Raw genomic sequence first — 25707 nt, 5'->3', positions numbered from 1 at the left:
TTATGGTTAGAGACACAGAACTAAGTAAGTATGGAATACCACAGAATTAATTCGGCGCACATATGCACATTGTTAAACTCCACAGTTTGCTGTACATGTTCATCTTAGCTTTCCCATAAGGCACAACTACCCTATCAGTCGACAGCATGCCAAGTCCACTTGAAGCACAGAAGACTAAGGCAGACTCTCACTGTTATTTACCTCTGCCATTTCTGCATGAGGACAATAAGTAGTCTGTTGATTTCCTGAATTAAAAAATAAAAACTGGAAACAATTAGCTCTCTGTCTGTAGAGAGAGGATGAAAAAACATAGCTGGCCTTCTGGATGACCCAGAGGAATATGGATGCTGTTTCCACAGCTGTGGGTGAAGATATCACTTCATAGTTTGGCCCTTCAGATGGCTGAGAACTTTAAAACTCTGTCATTAGTTGACACCTTCTGAATGCAGAATGGCAGTAGGCTAGAAGCAGATGGCACATCTTTTATAGGCAGGCCAGGAACTTGTCTTTTTACCAATGTTGCCTCTCTTGCCAAATGCAGACATTACCTCACCCTGAAGTTTAGATCAAGATTGTTCTCCAAAGCTGGGCTCTAAACTGGGGTTTTGGGAGAAGATTGGATCATGGGGCTCTGCAGCTGATGCACTGTTAGGAGGCAGGCCTGATCTGGCTCGGTGGTCATTGTGGGTGTGACCTAGACCAGCCTCCTTCCCTTTCTCTCACTGCTTCCTGGTTACCATAACGTGAGCAGCTTTCCTCTGCACCGGATCCTTCCACTGTACAGCTTCTGTGCTGGAGCCCACTGTCATGGATTGAGACTTCTGAAACTGTGAGCCAAAATTAACCTTTCCTCCTTTTGTGTGACAGGTACTGTGTCTCAGTGAGGCAGAAAGTGACTGTAACACTTGGGTCACCAGTGACATAGCTCCTCAGACTCTAAGGCAATTCCAGCTGGTTTAACCAGTGGAAACAAATCTAGTCAAAAATAATTATAATAACAACAATAATGTTCTTCTACTCACACTTGATAACACAAAGTCTATCATTAAATTCTAGAAACATCTCTTCATATGTTATCACCCCTGGCTTCCTGACCTGTGGAGTTTTGACCTCTTAGAATTGGGAACACATCACCTCTTCAAGTCAGCTTAATCTCCAGCAACAGCATGCTGCCACATTCACTCCTATTATGGTTTGTGTCTAGTTGTCCCCCCAAAGCCTCATGCAGTCATGCAGTGGGGACTTCAAGAGTTTGAGATTAACTCATGATCCCCTGGGATTGTGGGTTTTAGTACAGCTGTGAATACTTCCCCAGTCTGGGGCAGATAGCGTGACCATTACATATGAGAGACAGAGAGAGAGACTTCCTGTCTCTGTTGCCATTGTTGCTACTGCTCCTCCATTTTTCTCTCTGTTCTTTGCCACCACCATGAACTGCTGCCTTCTGTTGTGTGCTGCTCTGCCTAGGAGCCAGCTGAGTATGGACTGAAACCTCCAGTAACTATGAGCTAAATAAACCTTTCTTTCCTTCATTTTGGGTGTTGGGTATTTGTCCTAGCAACAAGAGAAGAGTAACTGAGACAACTCCTTAGGAAGAATTTAAATGATAGTGAAAATCCAGTCTCTATAACGTGAAACAGAAACAAAATAGTGAGCTTCCTTAGACTAAAATGGATTCATTCCATCTCAAAAGGGATCTGAGGAATTAGATCTTTCCTAGAAGTCACCTACAACCCCTGGAGGCATTTTCTCCAATAAAAGCCACCATGAACTCTCAGGCTGTCCTGGAGTGAAGGAATGGGAAGAAAAGTAAACTAGGGAAGAAGGAAGCATGTTGGCTTGCAGGTTAGCTCATGTCTGACACATCTCTGACTTCCCTGTGGATCAGCAGAACTCGATTCATGTTGTTAGGAACCTGATGAACGACAGTCCTTACATCACAGACTCCTGGAAACCACTCAGCCACTCATTCATAAATGCATACTTGAGTCAAACAACTATTTATTTATAGTTCTTTATGTGTTCCAGACACTGTGCTGAGAGCTGAAGTAAAAAACAAATAGAAAATAGCATTCAGCTCTGATTCATCTAATTGCTTTAGCACAAGCTTAAGAAAACAAGCATTCATTCTCATTCAACAAATATGTATTGAACACCTGCTCCTAGGCAGCTCCATTCTAGCCATTGCTTGTGTATGCAGGAGTGTGGAAAGGGCCCAACATCCCTGCACCCACTGAGCTTACTTTGTGCGGGGGGTGACAGACCAAACTAAGTCAACTTCATGGCACAATGGGTGGCACTAAGTAAGTGTCTTTAGGAAAACAAGTTGGGCAGGATGTACGAATTGAATGGGAGATCACCGTGTTATAGCAGGGGGCTAAGGAAAATCTTCCTGGGAGCAAAGGCCTGGTATGAGGTGCAGCATGAGTCACATAGACCAGGAAGACCCGGAAAGGAGTTTTGGAACCAGATCTTCCCTAAGAATTATCTCCAAACTTCAGCCCCTCTGCAGTTCCCTAGACTGTTTGTCCTATAATGAAGGAAATGGAAAGAAATTAAATTCAGGACAGAGAGAATTTTTGTTTCTACACTGCCTCTTTAAACAGCTGTATACTCACTTCTGGGGGAAGAGTCTTGGCAAAGTCTGTGAGATAAATAACTTTTTCACACGATTACAGACATTGAAATATGGGTATGATAGAAATATATGTCTCTCTCACTTTGAACATATTTGTCTTATCAGTCTTGCCACAATCTGAAGGAATTCTGGAAGTCTTTCACGAGTGTCTTCACAAGGTATGAAAAAAATAAAATACCATGAATGCTGCTGGCAAGGGCCATCTAACAGAAAGGGAGGTTTATAAAACCACAGTGCTATGTCCTCGCTCACCATATTCACTGGATCTGGCACTATGCAGCTTCTGGTTCTTCACTAACGTCACAATCACTATGAAACATTTTGAATTGATTAAAGACATTAAAGTAGTCATGATAGTGCTAGACACTCATGAAATAGGACTTCCAGAACTGCTACAGAAAATGACAAGAATGATGGGATAAATATGCTCAAAATGACGGGGGTTGACGGTAGTGTGCCATTTATGGTAACACATTTTTCTTAATTTAAATATTCACCCTGTTTTTCAACCACATCTCATACAGTTGGCTTTGGTGGAAGCCTCACTTTTGAGTGTCTTACCATGATAAGAAAGTAAAGCAGATGCTTCATTTGTCTGGGTTAACGGAAAATGGGTTTTGATCAACAAAGCCTGAGGTCTCCGTATGACTGTATATCTTACTGCAGGAGGCTGGCCTCACATATGGACTCTGTGTAACCTGCTCTGTGTAAACCCAGGTCTCAGTTCCCCATAGAACTTACAAAAATACATATTGTTTTCCTCATTGCACTCGTTTTAGGTGAAGAACTTTAACTGCTTGGGCTTTGTTACTTCATACTTAAGTAAGCTGCAAACCACAAGAAACGACACACACAACCAGCTCTGAGAATGCAATGAGCCCCACTGGGCTCCAGGTGGCCCCTAGCTCCCAAAGAGTGCTCTGAGGAAGGCTGCTAACCCTCATACATTGCCCAGCTTGCAGTTGTGCCCCCTGGAATGACCAACTGTTGCAATGTTTGATGCTCTGGGGACATAGATTAAGGAAAGCTGGATAGCTAATAAGGATTCCACAAGGTCTCCTTGAATTTTAAACTCATTTGAAAGATGTTTCTGCATGCAAAAATACTTGGCCTGCTTCTAAAGTGATGCATGGGTGGTAGGGATGGTGGGAGGGAGGCAACATCTTCAAATATACTTCATTTTTTTAATATGGCCGCTAGAAATGCAACTTATATTCAAAAAGAGTTCTCTGGAGAAAGCATAGCTGTCCTATTCATTTGTTGACTCACCTACATAAAATAACTAAACAAGGGGACACACAATATGCTACTCTCAAAAGGCTCTCCTCTCTCTACATAGTGTACAATAGCCAGTCGCTATTTATTTGGCTATAAATGAGATCAGTAAGAGCAGAATCTTTAGTTTCTTTAGATTAGTGATAAGCCTAAGTCTGTATTGGACAAGGAATGTTCAGTTTTGATCTTATTCACTATCAATGCCTTTTTTTAGGAGTTTGGCTTGTTGCCCTAGAAGCATTTAAGTGGAATAAAGAGATTAAACAGAAGTTCACCTAACATTGCCTCTTTAAAATAAAAGGCAGAGTGGCCATGGAAGGCTTGGGGAAAGAGACATGTTCCATAGAAAGGCAGACTGGAAGGAGAGTGACATCCATTCTGTGTTGAATTGCCTGGCCCAGGGGTGCCCTGGGTGTGTCTGTGAAGATGCTTCCAGGTGATATAAGCATTTCCTTTGGTGGAGTAAATAGTTCTCCCCAGTGAGGGGCATGAGGGACCAATCTGTCAAGGTCAGGAGTAGACAAAAGGTGGAGAAAGGAGGAACTTACCCCTTTTGCCTCTTAGCTGCCACTGCTGTTGACTAAGACTGGCACCAATGGCTCACCTGGTTCTCAGGCCTATAAGCTGGGCCAGAGTCACAATACTGGGGACCCAGCTCACAGTGAGAGGTCATGGGACTTCTCAGCCCTGCTAATCACATGCATCAGTTCCACATACTAAATCTCTTACCAAATCTATGTGCTAACAGTTCTGTTTCTGTGGGGAACCGTAACTGATACAGAAGGAAAGAGTGCTGTGGCCTAGCAGCTGCCAAGAAAGGAGGCCCAATCCCAGGTGAGAACATGCACACTGCTTTCTGCCCCATCAGCTACTCCCAGGAAGTGGTTTGTCTGCAGTCACACTCATGAAGTTCTTTGGTGCGTTGGTCCCTTCCTTGATTCTATCAACAAAGAATCTTTGTTTATTATCCAAACAACTTCTGGCCGTAGCTAAGAAACATCTAAGTATAGAGAACTTTCCTCCACAAAGATCATCACTGTTTATGGGGCCACTAGTTCACTCTTCCTTTCGTCATAAAGAATTATAAGTGGAGGCCAGATTTAGGTTCATATCCTTTCTTTATTTTTGCATCAACTATTATACCCAAAGGATGCAATGCATCTTGAAAATGGTACCTTTCAATCAAAGGTCAAACTACAATTTTAAATAGGTATAATCTGTTAGCAATGGAGATGCATGCCTGTAATCCCAGAACTCTGATTAGCTAAAACAGGAAGATCTCAAATTCAAGCCTAGCCTGAGCAATTTAGTGACTTAATGAGACCCTGTCTCAAAATGAATGAGTGAATGAATGAATGAATGAATGAATTAGATAAGGCTGGGAATACAGCTCAGTGTGAAGGCCTGGGTTCCATTCCTAGTGGACACACACACACACACACACACACACACACACACACACAGAGAAAGAGAAGCTATAATCCCTGCTCTAGGAAAGTGCACAGACTAATCCAGCCTTGACCTAGTGCTCCTGTTATTCTGAGCCTCCTGTGCTTGGTGAGCTAGCAACGTGATCAGCACTGCAAATGCTACCCGCAGCCACCTCCTACTCCTCCCACTCATAGTTTTTACTTGTTTGATGATTCTAAAAATCCCTTTAACAGCTACTAGATTTTTTCATTCCACGGATAGGGTTGACGTTTACATTACCAGCAGACTAAAGAGGCAGCACCGTGGGCTGTAGGCCGTGGGCCTGACTGCCTGCCCTTATAGCCGTGGAGAATCTGGGAAGGGAAGGGAAGGGAGTGGACAGGAAGCACCATGAGGAGAAGGAGCACAGCACAGGAAGAGCAGGCTGGGGACAGACAAACTACTGCCCTGCCCAGCTTGCCTTGCTGCCTCTGTGAGATGCGGCACTCCTTGGCTGATGCTGTATCCCATTAAAAGAAACTTGCTACAAAAAACATGACCTTCTCCTAGGAGCAAACATCTGGAACCATCCTCTAACACTGAACTATATAAAACACAAGACTAAAAGCTTTTGGAACGTTGAGGATGAGAGCGTTAAGATTTAGCTTTTGTCATTACTAGATCCATTCAACTAATGTTTATTTTATGACCACTACTTCTTATTATCATTGCTGATCTGAGTCATAAACTAAGTTATAGACTGGCTCATCATTTGTTTCCTTCTACTGTCTCATAAGAAGTCCTGTTATGGGATAAATAGCTTTATCATACCACATATTTTACTGTGCACGAACATTTTAAAAACTCAGCAAACTTATCTAAAACACCATTTTCCAAGATAATCGTGAGCATTTCGGTCAATAACCACGCTGCTTATTTTAGCTTTACTGAATCTGAAATTTCTTCATCATCATGTACTACTTTGCAAGTATTTGTTCATCAAGAACTGCAATCAATAAAAGAAAGAAGACAAAGACGAGAATCAGCTATTTCCCGCATTATGACTAGATTGTCCAGATGTCATGCCTGGAATACATCACGGTAACATTTCCCATCATGTTTTAAATCATTTGGAAACACAGATTTCCTCAACAAGCTGCAAAGCTTTGGGTGGCACTGAGTCCTGCTGTCAGCAGCAGCCAGGAAAGGAGCCCACTCTACCTGCTGGCGTCTTCTGCTCCACCTTGGGGCACTTAGATTCTTCTTGGAATTCTTCTTCCTGAGTTCCAGCCCCACAAGCCAAAAAAATCAGAGAGAAAGTAAAATATAGCATTAATTTACAGCAATGCCTTTTTTGCAAACCTGAGACCAAAAATCTGAGAAAATTACACCAAGCCCTCAAAACTGACGCTTTGGACAAGTTACAATTATAATTATGGGTATCTCACTCTGGGAGTGTTGGTTCCACTATTTCAGCTGCTATTCATGCGGAAATGCCTGTGACTATCATCATTCCAGTAGTACAACCCAGGGGCCCACTGGAACTAAGACATTTGGGGACACCAGATACTTAGACAAGCTTCTCCATAAGAGAAGAATGCTGCAAGTGTGACAGACCAAAGATAATATTGTTTTATTTTTCATAATTCAAGAAGCTGTTTTTATGTATTCTGAAAGTTCAGAGTTATTTTTAATCTCTGGAAATATGAAGTGCACAGTCTTCTTTGAGTCCTAGTATGATATTCTTTAAGTAGCATAATATATAATACATATATATATATATATATATATATACATTTTGGTGGGTTTGATGTAATATTTAAACATATACATAAGGAGTTCCCTAGCCAAATGCAACCTGTTTTTGCCTACCTCTTTCCTCCCAATCTTTCCAAGCATAGTGATGACCATTATACATTTAGGTCAACATTTTTTAGCTTCTACATACAGTACTTGTCTTTCTATGTCTGGACTATTTCACTTAACATGATGTCCTCTAGTACCAGCCATTCTCTAGTGAATGGTGGGATGCCATCTCCTTTATGGCTGAGCATATTCTGTGTGTGTCCCACATTCACTTTATTGACTTATCTATGGATGGGCACCCAGGTTGATTCCATGCCGTGCTGTGGTGAATATGATGGGACAAACATGGATGTACAGAAATCTCTTGGGTATGCGGATTTCTCATCATTTGGACAGTTGCCAAGGAGCAGTATATCTGGATCTGTTTTTAATTCTCTTAGGAACCATCGTACTGTTATTTATATGACTGCACTAATTCACATTCCCACAGTGTATGAGAGGCACCACAACCACTGGTATTCTTTAAGGACAACTGCTCCTGCTGTAACACTGATAAAAGCAGATGTGGCTAGAAGTGAAGACTGAGTTAAAGGAACACCAAAAGGATGCCTCTTTAATTTTGTCTGCAAGATGACTTTATGGTGAGTCATTCATTTTTTCCACTGTGGGCCATTTCTTTGGGATCTCACTCTTTAGGCAGGATGTGGAGGCCTGTCCATTAGCTCAGGTGTTTAAGTGCCTGCTGCAACAAAGCAGTCAGGCTCAGGATGCTGTGCTTCGGTCCCCTCATCCTCAAGCCAAAACCAGACCTGCCCTGAAGGCCACGTGAGTGCCCCCCCACAAAAAAATCCTTCTTTAGGCAGGATGTACTCCTGGAATTGCACTGTGGGCAGCTTTTTCCTACCTTGAAACAATTTCCATATACTTTGTTCTTCCTAAGAATTTAGCCCAACACAGAATATTCTAATCTACGATGAGGCATGTGGATATGGAGTTCCACATATGATAGCTTGGACAATTCTTTCACCAGGGTGCAATGAGGGAACTCAAAACCTGATCTTACCCATCATAGACACGCTGTGAAGTTTGTCATACATTTGCCAGTTTTCATGAGACAAGTAATGTCTCCTGCAGATCAGAACCCACCAGACACTCAAGCTCAGTTAGTAAGATAGAGAAATAAGCTTTTTAATTCATAAAGATAGGGCTGGGTAGATGACTCAGTGGAATAAACACTTGCCTGGCAAGCTCAAGGGCCTGAGTTCAATCCCTGGTTCCACCAAAAAAAAAAAAATTCATAAAGACAAGTTTTACTTCATTAAGTCAGTATTTAGTTCCTAAGGGAATTGGCATTACCTGTGTCAGGAACAAGTATTTTTTCCTGCAATCAAAACCACCTTGAAGAGTTCATCATCAGAGTTTTAATACTTTCCCAAATTTATCCTACTATGAAAGCCCAGGAAACAGTATTTGCATGAGTACTCTGTAAACAAGACCTCAGTCCAATTATCTCAAATTTATGTGTGACAAGAAATCTTAATAAAAGTTGCCTCCAAATTTGAGTTTCTTTCTTAGAGGGGTGGAAATCAGTGGTAAGCCAAAAGACATGCAAATTGTAGAAAACTCCTATCCCATCCCAACTAAATATAAAAGTAATTTCTTATTTCATAAGGCCCAACAGAATAGTACATAATAAAAAATAAGAGGCCTTATTGTATAATACAGCCACAGGGAAAATCTCTTGAGATGACAAAATTATCGAAATGAAGTTCTTTCATAAATAAGAGATTCTCTCCCTTGAGCCAATAAAAGCACTAACACTTTATTACTCTGAATTCCAGAACTGTGAAATAAGGGCCCTTTAGCTTTTCTCCACACATATTTAATATTCCATTTCAGATAGTTCCCCACTAGTTTTCTATTTAGTAAGAGCTGCAAATCCTGAAACAGTCTGTGGGGTAGAGTATTTACAGTCCTCTTGCTGGAGAGCTCTCAGCATAGGATAAACAAACATCTGTCTCTGATTGCATAAACTATATTCTATTTAGAGAAAAGAGGCTAAGCCCTAAAATGCATGGCCTCTTCCTTTTGGTGGAAGCCTGTGATTGGCTGGATTTGTCTTTAGTGCCTTTTCCCCAGCAACACTAGGGTACGATGATAGTAGTCCAACTCTAGTAGATACCTTTTGATTTTGTGGCCTAGCCTTGCACTGTTCCTGTCAGTCTGCTACATTTCCCTCTGACTGGTATACATGAGCCAGTCAGGGTGAATGAGAGGTAACCAGATTTTTCTCTATATTTCTGGGAAGATGGCAGTATGTCTCCTTTTCTTACCCACTGACCCTGAGACCTGAGACAAATGCAGGGCTTAGAGTAGCTCCTGTAACCACCACCTTGCTCTCAGGTGCTGCCAAGACTGATATCCACATCAAGGAAGGCAAAGCAAGGAAATGGACTGACACTGAGTCATGAGCACTGAGCACCCAGGTCAGCCAAGCCTGAAGCAAGCCCAATGGACATTTAGCATAAGTCAGCTCATAGACTTCTAAGTCAAACTGATTTCTGTCAGATTTTCTGTTCTGACAGGATGAGTCCTGGCCAGTACACCTGTATAATCACCTTAGGTCCTGAAGCTACAATCAAGGGCTTCCCTCCCTCCTCTGACCTCACACGACTTACAAAGCCAACTTCACCACCACAGTTCAGGTATTACAGGTTGAACATCCATATCAAAACTATTCGGGTCCAGAAGTATTTCAGGTTTCAAATATTTTCAGATTTGGTAATATTTGCATATACAAAATGAGACACCTCAAGGATAGGACCCAAGACTAAACAAATGATTTTATATAAAATTTAGTGTACTACGACTTGCCGATGACCAGTCACATGAGATCAGGTATAGAATTTTCTACCTGTGGGGATGTTGGTGCTGAAAACACAGAACATTTCAGATTTTGTATTTTCAAATTTAGGATGCTTAACCTGTATCATTATTTCATTTGAGGCTGATTTCAAAGTATTTTATCAAGAGGTTGTACTATCCATAATCTGGCATGACTTAGATATAAATCTCTTTTGCTAGAATTCACCTGGTTGAGCAGGAGCAAAAACTAGAAAAAAAGGAAGAGAAAAGAAAACTTAAAAACATGAACTTCATTCACCTAACTCAAGTCTTGGTGTTGTAATATTGGTAGCTGTCAGTGTACTCTAAGACATCATGTTTAGGTGTAAAAAAGTAGCTTGGGAGAGAAAGAATTCCTAAGCAAAGTTAAGGAAGGCCGATTCCATGTGTCTTTACCCTTCAACAAATTATGGCTGATTCCTGGCCTCAACTCCTTCCATTTAGAAAATGGATCTGAAAAATGACCCATTCCGTCCCAAGAAGGTTGAATTTCAATTTTCCATCATTTTCACCTATTATCAAGAACTTAGAGAGTTTTACAGTTCTCTCTACTATGGGCCATGCTACAGAACAATGTCTCTCAGTGTATAACTTCTTATTTTTTCTTATGCATATAAATGTGGACTAGAGTTTCAAAGATATGATTCTTGATCAAAGTATGTGCTTTTAAGACTCTTGATACAAATTCAAATTACTCTCCAAAATGTTTCAGCAAGTTGATGTGTCAAAGTGTGATAGTTTCATTGCAAGCTCCAGACCAGCATCTAATTCCATGTTTGAGGGTTGCAGAGTTGCTTATAGGAGGATGTTTTAGAAATCTTTCCCTGATACTGTATTCCAGTGCTGAGTCTCACACTACACTGTGTTGCTGCTCATAAGAACACATTTCATTTTCTGTGGAAGGCCAGAGCTAGGCCCTATCTATCCCACCAATCACTGCTTCTTCCAAGGCACAGACCAAACTTCCCTTTTTCAGCTTTCATTGTAGACCTACCCTGTCTGTCAATGGGTACTTCCAAACAATTTTTTAGTGAATTGAATTATTTGCTTATTTTATATCTTTATGCTTTTTCAATTTATCAGTATAATTTATATATATATATATATATATATATATATATATTATGGGTCATATTCATTATAGGAAATTTGTGCCTGTATATGATATAACTTTGCTGAATGCACAACATAGTAACACATCTCACAACGAAGTTTCAAACATTGTTTCTCCTGGTAACACAAACAGCAGTAATTCCTCCAGGAAGGATTCTGGGAGCACTTCCATTTCAAATCCTAATCTAACTTAAAATATAATATGAGCTAAGTTATTGAGTGCTTGAAGTGCCAGGTAAATTCACTTAATCCTCAACAAACCCCTGAGTTGGTACTTTGGAGTTTGAAGGTTGCTCACTTTGTTGTCAAACCCGTAATTGTCCTGCCCCAGGTTCCACATACTTGAGATTACTGATCCATGCCAACTGTCCCAGCTGGGTCAGTATTCTCCATATTATCAGTCCTATTTCACAGAGAGAGGAAATTGTGCCTTGGTGGGGTTAAGTCATTCTCCCTGGAGTGGACATTGTGATATGCTATCAGGAAGGTCACTTCAGGACTGAAAGATTTGGCCTCACAGTTGCAGGGAAAGCTATTGACAGAGAGCCTTTATGTTAGAGGGAGGCTGATGTTCTCTCCCTCGTTGACCTGAGGGTTGAGAGGCCAGGACCCCTCACTCCAACTCAGAACATTGTGAAGGTCACCATGACCTTCAGAGCCCCTCTGAGGTTGTTGCTACACTCTATCCAATTGCACTTCTTTCTCCACTCTTCCAGAAAGGTCACGTCCAGAAGCACTTCACAGTTAGTTTTGTACATATCACTTTGGCTTCAGAGTCACTTCCCAGAAACCATCTGCATAGCCAAATTCAGATTTCCCAAAAGTGACCAAAAAACAGATCCAAATCAAGGCTACTCATGACATAAACCACTCCCTTGTATTCCCAGACATCAATATCTCTCCCTTGTTAAAGCTACAGAATCTGAGGCCACATCCCTGAGGCTCTGACATGGTGAGATGGGATCTAGGACAGCCAACTAGTCCAACTGGCTCAGGAACAGGGTGCACAGGACTTCCAGTGCTGAAACAGAAAGGCCTCTGCAAACTAGACCAAGTGGGTCACCCTAACGGGTGTGCAACCCTGGTGTCTTGGATTTTAATGACAGCTTTGGATGTCTCAGGTGTACCAAAAATTTTACAAAACATGCTTTATTGGTAAGAAGAAGTCCTGTGTTTACAAACCACTGTTATTGAACTCTACTCATGTTGTGTTTTCTCTACAGAGCTTTATAATCTGTTTAGTAAATATCATTGTCCTCATTTGATAGATGAGAAAGTGGAGGAGAACTCAAAGAGCTTGCTCAAGATCATACAAACTTGTAAATGATGGGGCCGGAAGCAAACCTAGGGGGTCTGCAGTCCATGCTGATAATCACCATCCCATTCTGCATCCCAAATGACTGACTCTTTAAGTTTCTCTCATCCGGAGCTATAGAAGTGTTTATTTCTTTTTTTTTTTTATAAAGCTATTTTTTTTAAATTTTATTTATTTATTTGTGTGTGTGTGTGTGTGTGGCCAGCTCAGCCCACCAGGGGGCGGGGCTGGCTGGCATGTGGTGCTGGGGGATTGAACCGCGGTCCCTGTGCTTTGCTAAGCTTGTTCTAAGTAGGTGCTTTAGACCACTGAGCCATCTCACCAGCCCCAGAAGTGATTCTTTCTGTCCATGGGTTGTTGTGAAGGTAAAATGAGATAATGCCTGCAATAGTGCGCATACATATTATGCACCTTTTCCTTTTGCCCAAGTGTGGTGATGAATGCCATGTTTTTTGTCATTGGGCACTAAGAAATTTACAGGTCACCCATGATATGCTCTCTCCTGATCATTTAGAGATCAGTCAATAAAGCCAGTATATTGGGCTGGCAAGATAGCTCAGTGGTCTAAAGTGACTGCATAGTAAAGCTTAGGCAATCACAGGGACCATGGTTCAATCCCTGGCACCACATGCTATGCCAGTTTTGCTCCCAGGGTGGGCTAAGCCTGCCACAAAAAAAAAAAAAATAGAATAGCAAATACACATGACTGAGGACTTCAATATGCACAGCATTGTGCTTAAAAATGTGGGGACACCACTGCGAACAGGACATAATTGTGAACCTCCAAAAACATGTAAATGAATAGGAGAGACAGACATGTTATCTTTTTTATTATTTATTTATTTGTTTGTTTATTTATTTATTTATTTTGTCTTTTTGAGACAGGATTTTGCTATGCACCTCAGGCTGATCCTGAGCTCACTTTGTAGCCCAGGCTGGTCTCTAACTCGCAATGATCCTCCTGCCTCAGCCTCCTGAGTCCTAGAATTATGCAGATACCTTTATTTTGATCTTCTTGGGGAAAGAAAATTCTCAATACCAACAAATACCTTCCTTTCTTCTCACCTTATCTCTTCTATTCCCATGATGGAAGGTATAGACCATGTCACTAAATAGTACAAAGAACTTTGTTCGCATGCACTTGATGCTCAAAAAGCTCATAGGTCTGGAACCTTGGTGTCATGCTTTAGATCTAAAATGTCCCCCCAGATCTTATGAATTCAGAGTGGGACTCTTGGAGAGTAATTGGATTACGGGAGTGCTGAATGAGTCAGGGCACTAATCCAGTGATGCATTCATAGGTAAAGGCCCTATAGGAGGTAAGATGTGGGTCACTGAGGTGTGACGTGGAAGGGTATATCACTAGCTCCTTCCTTTTTCCCCTGCCTCCTGGCCCATGATTTGAGCAGGTGGCCTGTGCAAGGCCCACCCAGGAGGCTTTTTCTACCTTGGAGCCAGTCACCCGTGGACTAAAACCTCTGAAACTTCGAGCTAAATAAACTTCTCTTCCTTTAAGCTGTGGATGCCAAGTAATGAGTCTCAGCAATGAGTCAGTAATGAATACACTTGGTATGCATCCAAGTCACCTGAAGTGTGTGGCAGAATTCCAAAGGACCTGACCCCTTCTGACCTCAGCAAGCTTGTCATGTGCTGCATTTCTTACTAATTCTCGGAGTGATGCTATCCTACAGCAAAGATTGAGTCACTGTTTCAAACAAGGGACGTGTGGTCTGGTCCTTAGACCACATCTCAGGGCCCTCTCTTTTCCTCATGCTCTCCTTTCATCTATTTCTTTGTATCACTTCCTGGGTTCCTCCTTCATTGCATGCTCAAGGCCTCCAGAAACTCTGAAGTCACATCTTTTCCAGCTTACGCTTCCAAGGGGGACAAAGCACTCCTGCACTGTAGGGCTCCAGGGAGATTGTCATTGGTCCCTCCTGAGCCACACACTTACCTCAACTTGCACACACCTGCTTATCATTACAACTGGGGAATGAGTGGAGGTTGTGATTTTTCCAGACCTGAATCACTGCCCATTTCAAGAGCCATTAGAGGAAGGGAGATGATGTGATCAGAAGCCTTCTAGCACTCCATGGCATGTCACAGGGGAAGGGAGGCTGTGTCCTACTGCAAGAAAGAAAGAGATCTGGCCACAGTGCTGCTCAAAAATAAATAAATACCACCTACTACTAATTAATTTATACTAGGAGCTTCACATAGGTTATGTGTGCCATGGGATTGCATTTAAAAAAAATCAAAGCATGAATAGTACAGGTCATAAAATGAGAATGGAGCATGTCGTGGTGTTCATAAGTACAGACTTTAGTCCATTATTTCTTGGACCATGTAGAATTCAGGGGTGCAGTAAGGAGAGCCAGTTCAGGAAAAAGACACCATCCAAAGCTGGAGAAGCAGCTACATAACAATCAAAACAAACATGCTTTAATATCCTAACAGCTACTATGTGCTTTTGGATGTGCGCCTGTTGACTACTTTAGGCCTAAATATTACCTTAAGAAACACACTTCTAGAACACAGATACACCCTGAAGGTTTGCTGTCATGTGCTGAAGTTACGTAATGTCTCTCTCTGGAGCATCAATAGTACTCCAAGATTTGCAAAGAGAAATGTTATTTATATATTCAAACAAATCTGATCACATTGCAGAATAAAACATATATGGAACAGGCATCATTTTTCAGGACATGCATGAAATGTCAGGAAAGTGAAATTCCTGACATGACAGACCCAGTAGCAAAGACTGAAAAGTCTTGTCAGAGAGATAGTGGTGTCACTTAGAAGGTTCCAGAAGACCAAGGACCTTGTCTTCAGGTACATGCTTTTAAGTGGGGCAAGGATTCATATCAACTTCCTGGCCACACTGCCTTCTGTAAGGGCAGCTATTTACTCTTGTGAGTTTAAATATTTCACCTCACCAGGGATGGGGTGCACACCTATAGTCCAGCATGTTAGGACTCTGTCTTGGTTACTTTTATCTCATTGCTGAGACAAATAGCTAATACCCAGAATTAAGGAAGAAAAGTTTATTTAGCTCACAGTTCATGGAGGTTTCAGTTCATACTTAGCTGGATCCAAGGCAGGGTGACATGAGCAGAGGGGCAACAGTTATGGTGGTGGAAAACAGCAAAACAAGGGCCAGCAAGATAGCTCAGTGGACTAAGCATCTGCTTAGGCAAGTGCAGGGACTGGAGTTTAATCCTTAGCACCATATGCCATGAGAGCCCTGCCACCAAGCACACTGAGTAGGCCATCAAAGTCTGGGCACGGTGGCACAGGCCTGTAACCCCAGTGCTAGGGAGGTTGTAAACAAGAGGATCATTAAAAATCCAAGCTATATAGTGAGGCCCTGTACCAAATACAATTAAAAAGGAAAAAAAAAGAAAAAAAGAAAGAAAACAGCAAAACAGCAAGAGCAAAAAGGGAGGAGCAGCTAACAGAGAAAACCTCTGTCCCTCTCTTATATTGCCCGAGGGTGGGTATAGCACTCACACCCATAATCCCAGCATTGGATTTGGCATCAATCAAAAACTCTAGAAACCCACCCCATGACTATCTGAGGCTTTGGGGGACATCTACACACAAACCATAAAAAGGATGCTGAGGGAGGAAGAGTGAATGTTCAAGCCCATCCTGAGTGAGGTAGCAACTTAGCAAGACCCTGCCTCAAAGAAATAAAAGCAAAAAGACCCTAGGAATGCAACTCAGTGTGAAGGTTCTTGGTACAATCATCTCCAATCATACAAAATGAAAAGCTAAATTGATTTTATCTTAATCAAAAATAAAAACTAGTTAATGAGTAGTTATCCTTAGTGAAAGAATTAGATCAATAGGACTTCAAGTAAAGAAGTAGGTATGCTCTGCATTGGAAAGAGTGATTGTTTCTCAAAGTTAGAAGAGACTTCTACAAGGACAGACCACTGTGCACCTGTACAAGAGTTACGGAGCCCCAGCCCTGGGAACCACAAACCAAAACCACATTTGTCACATGATGAAATTTTCAGAATGAGTTCCATAAGAAACTATGGCACAATCTTTGCAGCTATAATGCAACTTATGGGCCCAAAGTCTGAAGTTGCATAATGATTGCAAAAAGATTTGTAATCTTATCAAACTACCTGGGAACAGAAGGGCTAAGACTGACTACCTACATTGATGACTGATTGATTGCCTGTACTGATCTTATATGCAGATTCCATATTCAGATTGCATTATAGATTGTGAGTGACAAGAGGGTATCATGATGCTTGAGTTATTTATAGCATCTAATTCTATCCACAGGTGCTCTGTAAACATTTTTTGAACCAGGGGATGGTTAAATAAGTGTCATTTCTCTGTTTAAAAAAATGTGTTCTTGACCGGGGAGATGGCTCAGTGAAATAAGTGCTTCCCTGGCAAGCACAAGGGCATGAGTTCAATCCCTGGTTCTGCAAAAAAAAAAGAAACAAAAAATGTGTTCTTCCAGAAATAGTTTTGTCTAAAATTGAGTATCTAGGAAGTTATGTGTGTGCATCAAGCAGAGTCAGGCTTGCAAGGCACAATGACACATGTCCTTAGGCACTGTTTGAGACACATGTATATCTTAGACTATTTGGGCTGCTAGACCACTTCTTAAATAACCCAAATTTCTATCCCATAATTCTAGTTAGTCCAGGATCAAAGCAAGAGCAGACTCAGTGTCTGGTGAGGACCCTACTTCCTGGCTCATAAACAGAACTTTCTCAGCTTTGTCTTCACAAGGCAGAAGGGGTGGAGTCCTCATGGACCTCTTTTATGAGTTCAGTAATCTTACTCATGGACACTCCAGCCCCAAGACTTAGTCACCTTCCAAACTCTTCACCCTAAATATACGAATTTTGAAAGATATTAGTATTCACATCACAACATTGTGCTGAAAGGAGTTTGTAAACATAGTGTGGATGAGAGAATAAAGGTGCTTATTAAAAACTATAGGTCCATTTTTTGCGTCTTTGTTGAAAATGTACTATTAACCTTCTGATGCCTCTCCAGGTTCAAAGTGAGGTCCAATGCATGTTTTTACTGGACTCCTTTCATAATGTTGTATGAGGGGCCAGGGAGATGGCTCAGTAAAATAAGCACTTCGCTGGCAAGCTCAAGGATCTGAGTTCAGTCCCCGGTTCTGCCAAAATAAATAAATAAATAAATAAATAAATAAATAACAATAATGTTGTGTGATGGGCAGAGTAGGTACCCTTAGTTCCCACCTGAGAAGCCTGAGCCCCATGTGGGTACAGTGGCATAGACAGGTGAGGCCAAGCTCTGCACTCACTGGTTGGTACAGCAGCATAGTGAGCTCATCCCTACTTCCTCCTGCGGCTCTCTCAAAGTCTAGGCAGGAAGATTAAGAAGTACAAAAACAGAAGAGGCTGAGCCAAAAGCCTCCAGTTTCCCCAGGGTAAGCAAGTTCTGGGACCATCCACAAGGAACCTGGAGATTGTATCAGTTCTGGATTCCACACCCTGGTCAACCATTCTTTCTGAACTTATTTTAAGCCCTGGCATTTGTGGAAGCTAAAATTATGTCTGTGAGCAAAAACCACAGCCTTAGGCAGTGACACCCAAGAACTCTTTCAGTTTCCTGTGGAACCTTTCATAATGCATAGAAACTTGGTGGTGAATGTTTTTAAAAAAATAAACCTAAATTGTTCTAGCCCACACTGAAGCTGAAACTAAAATGAAGTTTAGATTCCAGGTCCCCCACCCAAGTGCTTTTCCTAAAGCTTAATTGACATAAAGCAAAATTTATAAATTACGCAAATGAACTTAACATATGGCCTAAATTTATCCTGAAAAAAATGCGAGCCTGGGGTTGTTGCTTGTCCACTAAGGAATTGGAGGGCTTGGGTAAGAAGACAGTGACCTGTTGTCCAGCCATCCTCTGGGCACCCCGGACACACAGGTCCCTGCTAACACGTCTCCTAAAGGAGCTTCTAAGGCAATATTATTTTTAATGCAGTTGCACCAGCTGTTTAATTGCAGTGATATCATGTAACCCAGTGATTTTCTGGCCTTTTAGGAAGCTTTGTGTTCAAAATATCTGGTGAAGCTTCACAGAGAATAAAGGACTTCCAGGGGTCAGTATAGAGCGCTCCACTTGTACGCTGTCACCAATAAGGAAAAAGTGATATTCTTCCACCAATCCTTGTTAACCTCACTTTTAGAAAGGCAATGTCATCTCATGGAAAATAAGCATCTAAGACTCACACCCCTCTCCATACAATAAGGAGAACCTGATCAAATTCTTACTCCCCTGAGCTTCATTTCCTCTTTAACCTAAGACAGCCACCGCAGCTCTGCAGCTGGTCCTTCCAGTTCCAGTAAGGGAGGAAGTATGAGCGGAGCAGAAGGGCCAACATGCTGGTTGTTTGGAAAGAGACCATTAGAAAAGTCAGTATTTATCTGCTAGCTTCCTGGGAACCCAGGCGTATGTGTATGTGTGTGTGTGTGTGTGTGTGTGTGTGTGTGTGTGTGTAAATATAAGAGTTAACACAAGTAGAATCGTGTCACCCTGCACCACACAGTGATCACTCAGAAAACATTTGTTGTTTGTCGGCTAAGCTCACCATACAGAAAAACCCAAATCTGCATGGGATACTTAGGAAAATTCAGCAAGAGGAGAAAAGGATCATGTGGAGAGGAGAAGGCAGGCATCTTTACTAACACGGTAGTATGAGAAGCAAAAGTAAACTCCAGGGGCAGGGGAGATAGCTCAGTAGAAGCACAGGGTCCTGAGTTCAATCCTCAGTACCACACACACACAAAAAAATTTAAAATAAAAAAGTGAACTCAAAACTAATTGCATTTTGTCTTCGTTCTTTTTTTTTTTTTTAACCTATAAATATTCACCCAATTCTTTTTTTTTTTTTGTAGAACCTCGTAAAAGTATTTCTAGACCACATGCAAACATGCAAACATCTACAAGAACACACTCATGTCCACACAAACACAACACACACATGCACAAAACTGTCCAACAGTGAACAAAACAACAAATCATAAGTCAGGGAAAATTTTTGTCAAGTCTCTCCAGTTGTGCTATTCATGCCTCTGATCTTCACAACAGGAAACATACCATTTATTTTATTGACTCTTTTGCCAAAGGACCTCCAGAAAGAGGAAGGAATGCTATTGGGAATTCGAATGCAAATGTAAATAATGCTCAAGGCTTCTTTGCAGGAACTTACAAATGAAGTTTCCTTGTTCCAGACATCACTCCATTACCTCCCTACCTCCCCACCGCCCCACCCACATCTTCCTGCTGGCTTAATTTTTCCCACAGCCACTAATGTGGTCCAGATGTTCAAATTCATCAGTGCCCTTGGACCACACTCTATTGGTCTTAATATTACAGGCAACTAAATTAAGTAGAAATATGCTAGGTAGTCAGGCAGCAAGAGGCCTTTGAGGGAGTCACTGCGAAGATAAGAACACATCACTGCTATGGCTAGAGGCGCATTCAAGGAAGGTCCCTGCCTCAAGATAAAGATGGAGTGACCAGGCCTGCATGCCTCCCAGGGGGACAAACAATATACTGTAATCAAAGTTACCTGGTCCAATAGTTTAGATAGCATCAGTCAGTGGGTGGATGGCCAGGGCCTTCTCGCTTATCTCTTCCTTATTCTTGCCATTTACACTTGCTATGTGACTTGCCTCCCCATTGGGCCAATATTACCTAAGCAGCTACACTTGTAATCTTATTGATCAGAGTATTTGGGGTTATTTTTGTTTGTTTGTTTTTGTGGTACTGAGGATTGAACTCAGGACCCTGTGATTTCCAGGCAAGTGCTTATTTTACTGAGCTATCTCCCCTGATCCTGATCAGAGTTTTGGCCCATACATGACCCACCTTGTGATTTTTGTACTCCCCTCTTGATTTTGCTCTATGCTTCAAGAAGTGGGATCATTGGCAGATCCCCTCAGGTTCCCTCCTGTTTCTCAGAAGCTATCTCTGCCAATAAAGATTTCCTACTCTTAACCTCCACTCTTACTTAGAATTCTTTTTTTTTTTTTTTCCTTTCTGTATTTTAGGGAAGGGTCCACAGGTGTTCAGGATCTCACTACCGTACTGGACTCACAGTGATTCTCCCATTTACAGCCTCCCAAGTGCTGGGATTATAGATGCTCACCACCATGCCCAGTCTCAATTGCCTTCTCAGAGTGCCCTGGGGGTGAGGCCGGCACAGCAGGCTCAGGGATCAAACCCCCAGCCCCTGCTCCTGCTTGCAGGCGCTTTAATCCGCTGAGCTATTTGGCATCCTAGAATTCATTCTTTGGCTTTGGGGAGCATGAATTCAGTATATCGGCCATCTAGCAGGTTAGGAGTTATAATATTTCTCCTATGTCACTTAGAGGACCTATATCATTAACATGTCTACCATGTTGACAGGAAAGAATGAGACTGGGGCTTTAAGAAATCAAAGGAAGATTTTATATCAAGCATTCTTTTACTTTATGGACAATGCTGTTCATTTTCAGCAACTTATTGTTTATGTGCATGTCCCTGGGCTACAGTGAGAGAGACAAGAGGGCCCAACACAAAATCCTTGTCCTACAAGGATTCCTGGAGAAAGACACCAATCCTCACAGCATCAGAAGTGCTGGGGTGAAGAGTAAGGCACTCAGGAGAACTGAGGAAGGACACCTCCTACTCAGAAGGTGATGAGCATTATGTGCAAGGACAATCTCTCAGGGGACCTGGCACACGGTTGGGAGACAGAGGGAGTGGCACTCTGATAGGGAACTGCATAAAAAACCAAGACTTCAGATCTTGTTTTCACTTGTAATTCCTTCTAGGATCCCAGAGACACAGACCCAGTATCTCCCATGTATCCCATCCTCTCCTCAGCATCAATAAGCCCCATTGGTTACCCTCTTCTCACCAGCTCAGTCAGTAGGAATCTCTAGGAGAGAGGCTGAGTTTAAGGTGCTCCTTCCACTGTGCTTGCCCACAGTCCCTGGAGGTTAAGGCTACGCCAAGGCAGCCTCTCCAGGACAGACCCCTTTCTCCAAGCTCCTATTTCTGCCCCACCCCTTATTTTTGTGTACCTGGGAGTGGTAGTAGGTACTTCTACTTCTGCTTTACTAGCATCCTTGTGATGTCCTGCCGAAAACCCTCTACAAACAGTCCCCTCATTAAGCTTTCCTTGAATTATTCAATTTGGAAATAGTCTGTTTCCTTAACTGACACAGTAAATAGCAACGACACCAGTCAGATCAGGATGCAATGACTATATACAGATGCCAGTGGTGGTGGTGAGGGTGTCTGATCTGTTCATGCCCTGGACATTCATTATTGGTGGCCAACTCTGTGAAAAACACTGTGGTAAAAGGAGACCATGCCCTTTGCCAGGCAGTCGCTTACTCTACTGAGCTATCTCCCCGGCCCCCCATCAGTGATTTTTATGGCTCATATCTTACAGCTTTCTCCACTAAATAAATATAATCAAAGTAAAACCTTAAAAAAAAAAAAAAAGGAAACCATGCCTTCTAGGTTTTAGAAGACAATATCCTTGCTAGGATCAGATGCTATATTTTAATTTGAGGTTCAGAAGGTTAAGAGGGATGGGAAGATGAGTAAGATGCAATCTGTACTATCAGAGTTTATATTTGGCCAGCTCAATCTGTCCAAGTTCGTGTTTCTATGAGAGCAAATCTTATGCATATGCAAATAAATTTTCAAGGCAGAGTTATGCTGTGGGTGAGGTTCCTCACCTGCTGAACACTGACTGCCGCTTTGAGGCCAAAGCTTCGGTAACAATGAAGACTCCTAACCAGGCCCTGCACAGAAAGCTTTATGCTAAATATCAGATTTATTCTTCATAACTTCTCTGGAACAGGCATTTTCTTCCTCATTTTGCAGAAGGGAAAACTGAGGCTTAAACTGGTCAATAATGAGAAGTAGGTAGTACCTGGGCATAAGCATGCATCCACATCTAGAGCTCACGAGCCCGGCCACTCCACCACCACATTGTGGCCAGAAACAGGCCATCCTTGGCCATGGTCAGAGGGTGTTGCTAAATGCAAGTTAATCCTAGGCCCATTGGAGGCAAAGGGCTATTCTGTAATTTGAACTGATCTTTATTATTATATCCCTGCAGCCAGAAAGTGGATGGGAAGCCATTTGGGAAGTCCCTTTCCATGGGGTGACTTAGACATCAGCTGTGAGTTGCCCTGGAGTTAGAAAGGAAAGAGAGGGGCAAACTTTGCACCCCAAAGCTTGGCTTCTGTGCTGCCTTGGACCAGTCTGATCTCTGTTGCTTTGAGGAGGAAGTTGAGTTTGGGAACTAATGGAGGCAGCAGAAGGGTCCCATTCAACACTGAAGGCTGTTCCACTTCTGATTATCGACCTTGGCATGGGGGTGGGTGACTTCACCGTTTGCTTCCTCTGAGTGTGCAGGGAGCCAGCCCCACTGCACAGGACAGTCCTTATGAGTGGCAAGTAATACAAATGACTGGAAATTTAAAGTATCCCATACATTTTATAGAATTCAAGTTTAAGACCTGCTGATACCCTCATGGAAAAAAATATTCCTCACTTCCTGCCTAGGTTAAAAATACCCATGTGTAATGTTTTATGCCTGACTTCCCCCTTGATAAATTATCAGCCTATCTAGGCTGTATGCTACTACCAACAAAGGAAGATAAGACAGCAAGCCTCTGAGTTTCGAATAGCCATGTCTGCTCCCAGAACAAATGCTATCTTCTGCATGAGCCTGTTTTTCAATTAACATCTCTGATCTTTTATGTGCCAAATGAGTAGAATATGTAGCCAATAACTTTTATGAACTATAAAAGACACAATAGTCCACAGGGCTATAAATCTTAAAGCTAGAAACAACCTCAAGGGACAATTCACTGTGCGGAGCCTATAAGGAACTATGCAAAAATCATGAGAACGCAGCCTGTCTTTAGCCTGGCCATCTACTTTGAAGAAATTTAGCAAAGCAACCTAGTCATGGTAAACTACCAGCATATTCATAGAGCTGATAGCTTGGTGATTTAAGCCTTTGATCAAGTGGAAATATAACTGCTAGATAGTCTGGATCTGTTGGGGTCTTAAATAAAAAGTCTTGTGTATATGCAAATGAATTTTCAAATATTTTTCTTAAATAACAAATAAATTGAATTGTGTATACTTAAGGTATATCAATGATGCTATAGCATACATACAGATAGTAAAATAGTTGTTAGTGAGGCATATTAAGCTATCATCTTAGTAACCTATGTTTTGTTGTGTGATAAGAACACCCCAAATCTACCCATTTCACAGGACTCCCAAATGTAGTAAGTTTTGTCAGCTGTAGTCCCATCTTAAGCATTAGATCTGGAGCCTCTTCACCCTACGGCTGCTCAGTCGCCTCCACGTTGCATCTTCCCTTCGCTAATAACCACTGTCCAACTCTCTGTGTACTGACGCTTCCAGTGCCATTGTTTAACTGCACACAGAAGTGAGATCATGCAAATTTCCCTTTCTGTGTCTGCCTTGCTTCCCTTACCATAATGTGCTCAGGTTCATCTACACCGTACAGGACATTTTGTAAAGGTTGAATAATGCTTTACTGCTGATGTACGCCACGGTTTCATTGCTTGCTCGCTTCCCAGCACACACACACAGGTTGATTCTGCATCTTGACTGTTGTAAGTGCTGCTGAAGGGAATGAAGAAGTGCAGAGATCCTCACAAGGTGGTGATCTTCCCTCCCCGGGGTACGTGCCCACAAGAGGATGCTGAGGATACATCAGCCTGTTAGGAAGCCCCGTGCTGCCTCCCCTAGAGACTGCACCAATCTCTGTGCCCTGTGCCCGTGTGCAGGCTTCCTTCTCCACGGCCTTGCCAGCATTTGCTGCCTCGTGGCTGCTTCAGAGCAGCTGTCCTGAAGCACAGGAAGTGCTATCCCAGGGCCATTTTGATTTACAATTCCCTAAAGGTTAATAATGTTGAGCACCTTTTCATATACGTCTTGGCCATTTTTATGTTTTCCCTGGAGAAATACTTGTTCAGACCCTTATCAATTTTCAACTACATTATTTATTTTCCTATTATTGAGTTCTTTATAACTTTTTTAGATCTATGGCTCACAAGTTCCTCCATCCCAATTTCTAGATTGTTTTTTACAATTGTTTCCTGGCTGCACAGAAGCCTTTTAATTTGTTATAGTTCAAGTTATTTTTCCTTTTATAGCCTTAGCTTTGAATGTGATATATACATTAAAGAAAAATCATTGCTGAGGTCAATGTCATTGAGTTTTCCCCAGGTCCTTTTCCAGGAACTTGATGGTATCTGTTCTTACGGTGAGGTCTTTCATCTATTTTGAGTTGGCTTTTATGTATGATGTCAGATAAGCATCCAACTGAACTCTTTGGCAAGTGGAAATCCAGCTTTCCCACGCTGTTATAGAAGGGACTATCCTTTCTCGAAAATCACTGGGCCATATGTGTTTGGATTTATTTCTATTTTTTTTCCACTGGTCTATGTGTCTGTTTTTTCTCCAGGACCAGGACCAAAAAGTTTTAATTATGGTGGCTTTATAATATAATTTTCAATCTGGAAGCATCTAGTTTTGTTCTTCTTTCTCAAGATTGTTTTACACATGTGGGATTGTTGGTGGTTCCATATGAATACTGGAAGTAAAGAGTATTTTTCTGGCTCTGTGGAGGATATCATTGAGATTTTGACAAGGACTGTACCGAACCCAGGTATTACTTTGAGAAGTGCAAACATTTTAATGATATTAATCTTCTTGATCCATGAGCATAGGAAACTACCCATTTGAGTTGTCTACAATTTCTCTCACCAATGGTTTATACTTATCAGCATTCACGTCCTTGGTTAAATTTGTTCCCAAGTATAGGATTTTTATGTTACAAAAAATGGGATTGTTTCCTTGATTTCTTCCCCAGTTAGGTTGTTACTTATGTACAGAAATGATGCTGATTTTTGTATGTTGACTTTGCATGTGCTAAAACTTTACTGAACTTACTCATTAGTTCTAGAAGGTTTTCCTTTTTGTGGAGCCTTTGAGTCTTTATGCTATTTGCAAGTAGAGGTATCATAGTTATTGCTAAACCAGGCATATATGCCAGGGATAAGTCCCATTTAATCAAGATGTATAGTGTTTTTGATATATTATTAATTTCCTAACATTTTATTGATAAGATTTCCATCAACGTTCATCAGAATATTGGCCTGTAGTTTTCTTTTCTTGTGAT

At 41.7% G+C, this 25707-nt stretch overlaps 1 protein-coding gene across 1 annotated transcript in view; it reads right to left on the bottom strand.

Moving 5' to 3' along the window:
* Fam107b (family with sequence similarity 107 member B) overlaps positions 1–25707 on the bottom strand; it is a 225667-nt gene that overhangs the window by 129050 nt on the left and 70910 nt on the right. The window contains exon 2 of the mRNA XM_004641745.2: positions 6545–6602. Coding sequence (XP_004641802.1) covers positions 6545–6602 — 58 coding nt within the window. The remainder of the gene's footprint in view (positions 1–6544; positions 6603–25707) is intronic.

The sequence above is a fragment of the Octodon degus genome, unplaced genomic scaffold, assembly GCF_000260255.1.
Source record: "Octodon degus isolate 3935 unplaced genomic scaffold, OctDeg1.0 scaffold00141, whole genome shotgun sequence".
Classification (NCBI taxonomy): Eukaryota; Metazoa; Chordata; class Mammalia; order Rodentia; family Octodontidae; genus Octodon; species Octodon degus.
Note: the sequence above shows the minus strand (reverse complement) of the source record. Positions and strands in the feature narration are given on the sequence as shown.